The sequence below is a fragment of the Henckelia pumila genome, chromosome 2 (assembly GCF_033568475.1).
Source record: "Henckelia pumila isolate YLH828 chromosome 2, ASM3356847v2, whole genome shotgun sequence".
In the NCBI taxonomy this organism is placed as follows: domain Eukaryota; kingdom Viridiplantae; phylum Streptophyta; class Magnoliopsida; order Lamiales; family Gesneriaceae; genus Henckelia; species Henckelia pumila.
In genome coordinates this window covers 182207672-182220187 of record NC_133121.1, presented here as the reverse complement: position 1 = coordinate 182220187, position 12516 = coordinate 182207672, and the positions used below count along the sequence as shown (strand labels likewise).

Here is a 12516-nt window from a genome sequence, read left to right as displayed (position 1 = left end):
ATTGATTGTATGCTTTTAAAAGTACTCATAAAGGAAATATTACTTTAATTTCAAAATAATACATGCTATACTCCATTACCTTATAAAATAACTGAGGTTATTTTGATCGACGAGCACCAATTGATTTCGGTTTCTTTTGAAATTTTCTAGCAAGAAACGTGATTTTAAGATATTTTTAAAAAATAACAAAATTTCGGCATTGGTTTCTTTAGCTCCAAAACTTGTACCCCTTCTATTAAATATCATGTTTTAGGGGGTCAACAAGGTAGAGATCAACGTAATTTAAGGTTATTATCTTGACCGTAAATCTAATTTTATAAAAACATAAAAGTGAGGTAGGACTTTCAAGAATTAACGTGCACCTTCAAAATGAGATAAATTATAAATGGTCTAGCCAAAAAATTGAGATAAAAGGTCGAAAACTTACTAAATGTTTATTAATGTGTCGTGTTAATGTATGTCATATACACAAGGATCTCTTTCAAGTAGTAGATGGGGTGGATTGATTTATTGGGTCATCCAAATGTAAGAAAATTATGGCACGTATCAAACAAGTTATATACGATGACGGAAGCGATGACGACCAATGCCGTCATCCTTGACGACTATGCATATGGCGTCTCATATTTAGAAAAGTGAGACACGCAACGCACACTTATTTTGAATCTCGAGCTTCCGAACACTCATTGATGGTATGAGATTTACCTATAAATATCAAGGCTCTTGAGGTTCCTAAACAATCAACTCATAACAATACAAATATACCATCTACGTGAGAGTTGGAGTGTTTAGAAGGTTTCAATAGGAAGAAAACAACATACTTATATAAATTATTCGATGGCCGGAGGTAACGCTCGATCTTGCTTTCGCATATTATTTACCATGTTCGTATATATAAACACCATAGCTATCACACCATTCGGGCCAATATCCTCCCCATAAGAAATTATTGCTTGAATAGCCTGGCTTGAATCCGAGAATATACAAACCCCATTAAAACCCTGACATATACAAAAGTCCATCCCAAACCGAATGGCTTCCAATTCCGCTCTTTTAATCGATCCAGGATTCCGAATCAAAGCAGCCTTAGAACTCATTAGTAAGCCATTTGAATCCCGAATCACTGCCCTACACTGAATTTATTCCTTGAAATATCATAGCCCGCATCAACATCAAGCCGTAACTGATTTATTTGAGGAGGCCTCCAAGTCCGATATGAGCTAATTGTTCTTGGATTTAACAATGTAGAACACTGCTTTCTTGCAAATTTAAAAACTTCCAATAACGAAATGGCCCAATCGACATTAATCTCCCTCCTCGGCCGATTAGTTTCATGTATACGTTTACAAATTTTAGTCCACACCGCCCAAGCCATCACAACAAACAATTCAAACTCATCCTTGCTCACCATTTTAGAGATCAACATACCACACTCAACAAAAGAATTCACATAACATCCCTTCAAATATTTCCAAAATATTGTATATATGTTTCCAAATCTTTCTAACAAAGGGGCAAAACAATATGGCATGACTTGATGTTGCATAATTAAATTTACATACCAGGCGTTTTCCATTTGTTGGAATATGGTGCTTATCCAAGTTTGCAGCAGAAGGAATAAAATCAACACTTCATCTTCATCCTTCGATCTCCTCCAAAAAAAATTTTACAGAAGGCTTTCTTCTTCCTTCGAAAATCAAGACAAAAAATTTTCAAAATTTTCTTTTCTTTTCAAAATTTTCTTTTCTCAATACATGCTTCCAAAATATTTTCATATCAAAATTTGAGAATCAAATTTCCGAAGGTTTCGAGATATGAAGATTCTGACAAAATGAAGAATGAATATATTCAAGGTAGAGGTATCAAGTCCCTTATACCAAAAGGTTAGAGTTTTCTCAATAGTAATTGATGATGTCGAAATTTTTCTCCGGGTACGGTCTAGTAGAGTGGATCTCCAAATATTCAATAAACCGGGTTGGGTCGGGTCGGGCACGATAGAGCTCTGGACAGACAAAAGCTAAGTTAGGGGGCGCCGAAGGTGTTTCGGCGTGACCCCTTCGATACCTAAGTCAGTGCTCGATAAATAAATAGCTTGACAACAAGTAAGAACAAGAGTATATGCGTGCGTGAGTGTGTGAACAAGAAGTGAATAGAAGAGATGAATGAGTAAAACTTTAACCATATCTGTATTTATAGGGGCTGGAGGGGTAAGTTACCTTGATGAGGTAGAATATGTGTTAGAGTAGAACTCTACTCAGGTAGGATCCTTGACCAAGTAAAACTCTAACATCGATCCATGGATCATATCAGATCTGGGATTCATTGAATATTGCTTTTATCTTTTACAGATCTTCGTATATCTGATAAAGATCAAAGGTTCTAGATATTGGGCCCGTCCTGGGCCCGGGTTGGGCTCCAACCATACCAGTTAGGTCTCAAGCCCAAGAATTTATTATCATGACCCTATTCCCTAACAGGGCTATCCCATACTGGGCTTCTCATAAAATAAGACTAGATGGGTCTCAAAGTATATTTCCAAAAATATGGATTATTGGGCTCGGGTCGGGTTAGATCCGTATATTTTTTAGGGACATCAATAGTACCTCCCCCTACTGGTCTAAAAGAGGTATGTAATTTAGACCATATAGTTATCTGACCGGACCCCGAGCCCATTGTATTATACTTGCAAAGAAATATACCACAATGTGTTTTCCGTGAACGGTCTGGATCTCGATCCTCGTCATGTGCTTTCTACGAACGGTCCAGATCTTCTGACGGTACGTTTCTCAAAAATATCCCCCGAATGACGTGGCCCGCCCCGAACCGCTGATCAATATTCTAATCCAAGGTTCTAGATATTGGGCCCGGGTTGGGCTCCAACCATACCAGTTAGGGCTCAAGCCCATGAATTTATTATCATGACCCTATTCCCTAACAGGGCTATCCCATACTGGGCTTCTCATAAAATAAGACTAGATAGGTCTCAAAGTATATTTCCAAAAATATGGATTATTGGGCTCGGGTCGGGTTAGATCCGTATATTTTTTAGGGACATCAATAGTACCTCCCCCTACTGGTCTAAAAGAGGTATGTAATTTAGAACATATAGTTATCTGACCGGACCCCGAGCCCATTGTATTATACTTGCAAAGAAATATACCACAATGTGTTTTCCGTGAACGGTCTGGATCTCGATCCTCGTCATTTGCTTTCTACGAACAGTCCAGATCTTCTGACGGTACGTTTCTCGAAAATATCCCCCGAATGACGTGGCCCACCCCGGACCGCTGATCAGTATTCTAATTCAACAATCATGATCAATTCGATCCTCCTATAAATAGGACGGTAAAAAACTTCATTTTTCACTTTTACAGCGTGTCGTTACTCTGTCAAAATTTTGAGAGCTCTCCCGACCCAAGCTACTTTTCCCGTGTCCAGTCTTGCCTTAATTATCCTCTTCATGTGTAAGTTCTCTTTTATTGAAATATATTTAAAATGTCTTCCCCGGACGAGAATACTATCCGGGAAATAGTTGCTTTTATTGAGTCATCTCATCCCCCCAAAACACCTGAGCATGCTGCCTTTTCAGAGTCAGATGCCGACCCGAGTCCTACTGAGACTCGGGAAGCTAAAATGTGAAGGCTTCATGCCCTTAGGACCGATGAGGCCCACTTAAGGTCGGAAGGCAAGCATTGGTTTCAAGTCTTAGCCTCCCACCTCAGCCCGGACATGGGTCCAGTCATTAGAGACAGATCGGGGAGGCCCGATACATATGATCTATTACTTCCCCGTCGTAGGGACTGGGCTAATAAAACCCCTGAGGGATATTTAAGTTTCAGTTTAGATCACATGAAAATGGGCCTCAGGTTCCCCGTACCGAACATAATCTTGGCCCTGTGTCAATATTTGTGTATATGTCCGAGCCAGCTTACTCCTAATTCCTTTGGCTCTATTTTATCCTTAGGAGTTTTGTTTCGTTTTTTTCGGGTTCCCCTAGGTATAGGGAATTTCATCAAATTTATTCAAATTAAAAAAACTGCACGGGTCGGTTTTATATTTCCATCCGACCTGAATATCAATTCCTGAAAGGAAAGACAAGCTCTCACAAGGGTTGGAACAACATATAATTTTTTGTTCGGTGAGCCCGAGCAACCCTGGCAGTGTCGATCCAATTGGGCTATGAACTTTACTTCTCCCGACCTTTCTGCTCAGCCCAGCCATAATTTACCAATTTTTTGGCCACCTTATCCGTTAAAACCTTCGATATTGAGAGCTTGATCCAGGATGATCTCCTGTGCATATACGGCTTCTGTAAAAAGGGAGTAGAATTTCAGGGCGATCTAGGTAGAAACACTTAATCTTTTAAGAACTTGTTCTTTTATCTTCTCGAGCATGGATTTTTATTGATCTTTATCTCCCTTTATTTATAGATGAAAGAATAAGCCAAGCGGAAATGACCGACGATTTCCGAGCTGCAGCCAAGAGGTTGAAACGAAAAAATCCCGAGGCCTCCGCGGAATCTGCTACTGAATCCGAACAGCAGATTCCCGAGCAGCAATCCAAGAAAACTTCTAAGAAAGTTCGGGGGGATGAATCCCCGAGCAAGCAAGAGCCCATTCCCCAAGCCAATATCACCGCTACTGGAAAGGGAAAGAAGAAAGTTTTCACTGATCTCGGGTCCCTTCTTGAGCATATGGAGCGAGGTGATCCTGATCATCCCTACAGCCTAGGAGTTTCCTTCTTTGCCCGGCCAGACCAGCCTGGAAGCTTGAATATTTTGCAACATATGGTATCTACCAAAGACCTAGATATAGTTCGGGCGATCCCGGACAAAGAGGCCGAGGAGTCTTTGGCCTTAGCTTTTATGCAGGTAATTCTTTTTCATTTTTACAATTAGAATTTTTATTCTCTTATCCTTAAATAATACCCTGAATTTTCGTTCTTAGGCCATGGTCTGGGCGGGGGAGATCACTGCTCGATCGCATTAAGCCCGCACAGACCACTCTTTGAACCAAGACGCTCTGGTGAAGCGGATAAACATACTGACCAAGCAGATCCGCGACCTCAAATCCGCACACGACCAGGAAGTAGATGACATGAGGTCGGACATCGAGACTGCTCAGGACAGATGGGATGGGGCTAAAGAGCGCATCAAGGAACTGGAAGATGCTCTCATGGCTAAGGATCAGAAGTTCAAGGTTGGATAGGCCAAGAAGAAAAATGACTTCCTCACCTCCTCTGATTTTGCCGATCTCTGTGCTGAAAATAGCGTGGTCTTCTTTGAAGATGGTTTCAAGGGATGTTTAGCTAAAGTCAAAGCTGGTGGGTACTCTGAGGTTGAGCACCCTTTTCCCTTTCTGGACTCCGCCAAGGCCTTAGATGACCTACCTGATGATGATGAGAAGTCTGAACAAGGAGAGCCCAAACAGAAGGAGAAAGAGCCCGAGCAAATGGATGATAAAGAGGCCGAGCCAAAGGAGGATGCCGCCCCTTAGCTCTTCACTTTGTAATTTGAAAACAATGTCCCAAACAAGTTCCCTTTTAAGACCCTTTGCGTTCTTCTTTTTGGTTTTTAATCTGTTCCGTATTTTTTAATTATGAATGGACGACCCGTGCTGGGTGCCTTAATATAACTTGTGCGAAATTTTGCTAAGTATTGAATATATTTCCGAGCTAAAAATAAAATTTTGCAATTTGTGAAATAAAATACCTACCCAAGAATATAACAAAATTTTTTCCAAGAATCACATGAATTCCCGAGCAAGTAATATAACAAATTTTGTATAAAATGGATTCCCAAGCTGGAAATATAGCAAAATTTTGCTATGTATAAGATTGATTCCCGAGCTGGGAATTTAACAATATTTTTCTAAGTATAAGATTGATTCCTGAGGTGCGAATTTAACAAAATGTTGCTAAGTATAAGATTGATTCCCGAGCTGGGAATTTACGATACATACCCGACTAATGTGAGTTTTAATTTGAACGCAAAATACTTGGTGAGTGCCGAACTTGGTTGGGCATTGATTTTAACCATGAATGGCGTGGTTAATGCCGAGCTGGTCGAGTTTTAATTTTGACCATGTATTTCGTGGTGAATGCCAAACTGGTGGGGCTTTGATCTTGACCACGTATTGCGTGGTGAATGCCGAACTGGTCGGGATTTGATTTTGACCACGTATTGTGTGGTGACTGCCGAGCTGGTAGGGCTTTGATCTTGACCACGTATTGCGTGGTGAATGCCGAGTTGGTCGGGGTTTGATTTTGACCACGTATTGCGGTGAATGCCAAGCTGGTCGGGCTTTGATTTTGACCACGTATTGCGTGGTGAATGCCGAGCTGGTCGGGCTTTGATTTTCCTTTGACAAAAATATGTCTTTTTTATTAATAACCCAAAAAGATGTTTCCAAAAATTGAGAAGCAACAAAAAAGTTCAGCTACTAATACTATCAAAATTAAAAAAAAAAGTAACGAAATAACCTATGTTTCTCATGAGGCAAGGGAGGTACGTCTTGACTCTAGGAACAGTGTTTTAAAAACCGGACCGGACCGGCCGGTTCGACCGGGAATCGGTCACTGGTCCGGTCCGGAATACCCCTAAAAACCGTTTTAATGGTTCAACCGCTCAGAACCGATCAAGAACCGGTCAAAAACGGTCGAACCGGCCAAGAAAACCCCAAGAACCGGCCAGAAAACCGGTTGAACCGGTTTTCGAATTTTTCTTATTTTTTTTAAAACTGATTTTTTTAATTTTAAAATCTTAATTTAATATTTTATTATATATATACACATGATTATTTGAAATTTGTACTTCGTTAAAAATATTATTTTTCTATTATTATATTTTTTTAATTAATTTATTTATTTTTAAAAATATAGTATATATAACTATAATTAATATTTTGAACATATTTATATATTTTTTTTTTTAAACTATGATAAATATATTTTTGTTTATTTATATACATCTTAGATTTTAAAATTTAAAAGATATTATTAATTATATTATATTATATAAACGGTTTTTCGGTTCGACCGTCCGGTTAAAACGGTAGAACCGGTTGGACCGTTTTTTTAAGGTAGACCGGTTCGATCACTGGTCCGATTATGAAAACATTTTCTAGGAATAATATTTCTTCAAGTGTTGGGCGTTCCATGGCCTTTTTCCTTTCTTTCCTTGAGCATCTTCTAAGTAGTAAGCAGCCACTCCTGCTTTCCCTATCACCTTGAAAAGGCCTTCATATTTCACTTCCAATTTTCCTCTTTCTCCACGGTGCTGAATCTTCCTCATAACTAGATCTCCCTCCTGGAAGGCCCGGGGATAGACCTTCTTGTTGTAGGCTCGGGTCACTCTATTGTGGTAGACTACTAATCTGACAACTGCTCTATCTTGGTTCTCTTCAACCAAGTCCAAGTCCATTGCTCTTAACTCTTTGTTTTCAGGACCATAGGCTATTATTCGCGCACTTTCTTGTCCAATCTCAGCAGGAATAACTGCCTCCATTCCGTACACCATATTATATGGTGTTTTGCCCGTCCCGGACCTGGTTGTGGTTCGGTAGGACCATAGTACCGACGAGAGCTCATCCACCCATTTTCCCCAGGCTGTATCTAACCGGGTCTTGAGTGCTTGCACAATAGTTCCGTTAGTCACTTCCACTTGCCCATTCCCTTGAGGATAGGCAGCAGATGTAAAAACTTGTTCAATTTTCATCTGTTCACACCAAGCTCGGACCTTAGAACCACAAAATTGTCTTCCATTGTCTGATATGAGCCTGCGCGGTATCCCGAACCGACAAACAATATTTTTCCATAAGAAATTCAACACTTCCTTCTCTGTGATTTTGGCCAAGGGCTCAGCCTCAAGCCACTTTGAAAAATAATCAACTGCCACCAACAAGAATTTTCTCTGACCCGTACTGAGTGGGAATGGTCCAACAATATCCATCCCCCACTGATCAAAAGGACAGGCGGCTACTACTGCTTTCATAAACTCTGCGGGCTTCCATTGTAAATTAGCGTGCCTCTGGAAATTGTAACATGAGTTGACCAGGGCAAATGCATCCTTTCTCATAGTAGGCTAGAAGAAACCGGCTAGGAGAGCCTTCCGAGCTAGGGCTATACTGCCCAGTTGATTTCCACAGCAACCCTCATGTATTTCTCGTTGGACATAATTAGACTCATCCGGGCCACGGCACTTCAGAAAAGGTTGAGAGAATGATCTCTTGAAAAGTATTTTATCAATCATCACAAAGCGTAATGCTCTTTTTTTAATTTCCCGAGCCTTCTTGCTGTCGTTCGGGAGCTCATCCTTGGTCAGATATTTGTGTATGTCATACCTCCAATCTCCTTCAAGTACGTCTGCTATTATGTCAACTAAACTTTCAAGTTGAGATAAAGCTCTTTCCCCTTCAGTCCGGGCTCGGATGGTTCCCCCACGGAACTTGCGAGACGGGCCAAGTGATCGGCCTTTGTGTTTTCAGTCCTCGGGATCAACTCCATAGTGAGTTCGATAAAATATTCCTTGGCTTTGTCCAATGCTTGAGCATATTTTATCATCTTTTCATTCTTAGTTTCAAACTTTCCCTTACTCTGTTGTATGACCAACTGTGAATATGAGTATAAAGTAGCTCGGGAGACACCAAGATTCCGAGCAGCCTTTAGTCCGAGTAAAAGTGCCTCATATTCCGCCTTATTATTGAATGCACGGAAGTCCAACCTTATGGAGATGTTGGTTTCCTCTCCCCAAGGTAAAATTATCACTATTCCGACCCCGCTTCCTGTTCGGCAAGATGACCCATCTACGAATATCTTCCAATGATCTTCTTGCTCTAACTGGACGATTTCCACTAAAAAGTCAGCTAGAGTTTGAGCCTTAATAGCAGTTCGGGACTCAAACTTTATGTCATACTCGCTTAAATCAGTAATCCACTTGATCAATCTTCCAGATGCATCCGGGTTGGCCGTGATTTTTCCCAAGGCACTATTAGTAAGAACAGTGATAGGGTGTGACAAGAAGTAAGGCTTCAACTTTCTAGCTGTGATGACAAGAGCCAGAGCTAACTTTTCTTGAGTTATGTAGTTAAGCTTCGTTCCCTTTAAGGCATGACTAACGAAGTAGACGGGTACATGATTCATTCCTTCCTTCCTGACTAGGACCGAGCTGGCTGCTCGGGGTGTCACAGCTAGGTATACAAAAAGATCTTCCCCTTGAACCGGTTTGTTCAATACTGGTAATCCCTTCAAGTATGTTTTCAATTCTTGAAAATCTTGCTCACTCTGTTCATCCCACTCAAAATTTTTTGTTTTCCTGAGTGCTTTGAAGAAAAGGAAACTTCTATCTGCTGATCTTGATATGAACCGGGCTAGTGCAGCAATCCTTCCAGATAGCCTTTGTACTTCTTGAATATTTCTAGGTGACGCCATAGAGATAATGGCCTGGACTTTCTCTGGATTAGCTTCAATTCCTCTCCTTGTGACCATGTATCCTAAGAACTTCCCGGTCTGGACGCCAAAAGTACACTTGCTTGGATTTAACTTTAGCCGATAATCACGCAGCGTCTGGAATGTTTGAGTCAGGTCGGCAATGAACTGTGCCGATGTTTGGGTCTTGACCAGTATATCATCCACATACACTTCAATGTTTTTCCCTATCTGTTGTTTGAACACTTTTTCCATTAACCTTTTATAAGTAGCCCCAGCATTTTTTAGTCCAAAAGGCATAACCACATAGCAGTAAGTTCCTGTGGCGTTGACAAAGCTCACTTTATCCTGATCTTCCTTGGCTAGGGGGATTTGGTGGTACCCCTGGTAGGCATCCAAGAAACATAGCAGCTCATGCCCGGACGTAGAGTCAACCAGCTGGTCTATTCTGGGTAGGGGGTAGTAGTCCTTTGGGCATGCCTTGTTCAGATCACGAAAATCCACGCACATGCGCCACTTACCCGAGGACTTGGGTACCAGTACTACATTTTATAACCAGATCGGGAAGTATACTTCTTGAATATGCTCGGCCTTCAAGAGTTCCTCAACTTTTTCTTGAATCACAACATCCTTTTCAGGCCCGAAGTGTGGTTTCTTCTGAATAATAGGGTGATATTCCCGTATAACATTCAACTTGTGTTCCATTACCTCCATCAAACATTTTATTGGTTGTTCTTTAAGAGAGGCTTCTATCGTCCATATATGCCACCTTGACTGACCCAGTTTGAGGGCAAATAAATACTTCTTCGCACTCTTCCTCCGCCGTAACGGGGATGTTTTCTTCTAACAAATTCACTTGTTCCCGACCTCTAGGCTCGGGTCGGTCTTCATGACTACTCTTGGCTGCTTTTTGCTCTATCTGCTTCTTATACATAACACTTTCTAGAAATTTTCTGATCTCCTTGCACCTCACCCACTTCATTGCCTACTGAAAATTTGATTTTTTGATATAGAGCTGAGGTCACGGCCATGAAGGTAGTCATGGCCGGTCTCCCTAGAATGACGTTATAAGCCGAAGGTGCATCCACAATAATAAAGCTGACTTTTTGGGTCTTTCTTGTGCGGTCCTTGCCCAAATTTAGTGGCAAGTTGATCAATCCAATAGGTTGGATGGCATGACTGGTGAATCCGAACAATGAAGTTACGACTGGTTCTACCTTATACTCTCCCAAATCCATCTGATTTATTGTTTCTTGGAATAATACATTGACCGAGCTTCCATAATCCACAAAAATCCTAGCCACATCATAATTAGCAATCAGAGCTCGAATAACCAGCGCGTCATTAATGGTAGTATCGGCCAGGCCTCTAAGATCACCCGGACCGAAGGAAAGGGTCGGGCCTGTCTGGACCACCTGGTCGATGATTTCCATGCTGCTCAATTTTTGACTGCTCGTTTTCCTTTCCCTATTGCAATGTCCATCTGTAGTTCCTCTAGAAATTATGTTAATAACTCCTCTCGTGGGTGGGGGCGTCCCTTGATTGTTACCAGGCTGATTTGGGTTCGGGCATTGAAAGTTGCCCCGAGGTGGTTCGGGTATTGCTCTTGGTCCTAGGTGCTCGGGACCATCCCGGCCCCTTTTATTCGAATGATATACCCTCTTTTGCTTTGCTACGATTTCCTTTATCCCCGGATTATGTTGAATTATCCTCTCGATTTCTTGTTCTAATTGTCGGCAGTCATTGGTGTTATGCACATACTCATTATGAAAGTCACAATACTTGTCGGACTTTGTCCTGCGAGGCCCATGCTCGCTCCATGGGGGCCTTTGTAAAAGTAGTTTTCTTCGCATATCTGGAGGGCTCGAGTCTTGCTCATCCTTAGAGGGGTGAAGGAGGTGAATTGTCCAAGCAGCTTAGGTCGAGGAACCGGTCCCCCCTTCCGTGGCGTGTTAGGGGTTCTCATATTCTTTGGACTTGTAGGCTTGTCTGTATCCCCATTCAACCGAGAAACCTGTATCTCCTCTAAATTTACGTATTTCTCGGCCCGAGCAAGCAACTCATTGTATGTAGACGGTGGTTTTTTTATCAAGGATTTAAGGAAATCCCCCGTAGTAAGTCCTTGGGTAAAAGCACTGATGAGCATATCGGTAGTAGCAGCAGGTACTTCAAGGGCCAAATTACTGAATCGACGAATGTATGCTCGCAAATCTTCTTGACCTTGTTGTTTGATAGCAAAAAGGCTAAAGGTAGTTGTAGGATGCTTTTTGCTACTAGCAAAATGGTGTAGAAAGGCCTTGCTGAAATCCTTGAATTCATTGATATCCCCTTGACGCAGTAGGTTGAACCATTGTTGTGCTGGCCCTATCAGAGTAGTGAGGAAGACCCGGTACTTGATCGGGTCAGAATACTTGTGTAACAACGCAGCATTCTCAAAACGATACATGTGATCTTTCGGATCTCCTTTCCCATCGTATTCCCAAACGTGTGGAAACTTAATGTTTTTGGGGAGTTCAAACTCCAGTATTTCAGCGGAGAAAGGAATATTCCGGACTAGAGTAGCTAGGTATCCGGACTGCTTCTTCTTCAAGAGTTCCATCTCCTCCTTCAATCTCTTGATCTCTTCAAACTGGGCATTCTGATCATGGGGAGGAGGATGGCCTTCTCCCCTCGCAGCCAGGGCTCTTTCAATGGCAGCAATGACAAGTTGTTCCAGATTTCCTCCATTCGCGTCAGCCATCTCAACTCTTTCTTATTCAATTTCCCACAGACGGCGCCAATTGATGCGTTAAAAAATTTCCGCATTAATAAATTACCTTGAACCAATAATCAACGAACCAATTTCTTTAATAAACTGAGCCGAATGATCCCAAATATTTATGTGTATCAAAAAAAACATGTGAGATGGCTCGCCCGAAGGCGAAGCCACTCCGACGCTCAAGTCAGTATAGGATTCAATAGAAAAGGTGATGTGTAAAGACATAAATAAGATGTGTAAGAAAAGGGTTGGGAGACGTTATGAAAAAAATACAACCTCTTTGAATAAGGGTTAGAGATCCATTATAGGAAGAGAATCTCATTCCATGTAGAATT

The 12516-nt window shown here is 41.4% G+C and overlaps 1 protein-coding gene across 1 annotated transcript; it reads right to left on the bottom strand.

Moving 5' to 3' along the window:
• Positions 1 to 10159: 10159 nt before the first annotated feature.
• LOC140879115 (uncharacterized) lies at positions 10160 to 12163 on the bottom strand. The gene is made up of 3 exons (XM_073282770.1): positions 11206 to 12163; positions 10392 to 11149; positions 10160 to 10342 (listed from the first exon to the last, which is right to left on the bottom strand). The coding sequence occupies exons 1-3, from the start codon at positions 12161 to 12163 to the stop codon at positions 10160 to 10162; spliced, it is 1899 nt and encodes a 632-aa protein (XP_073138871.1).
• Positions 12164 to 12516: the final 353 nt, after the last annotated feature.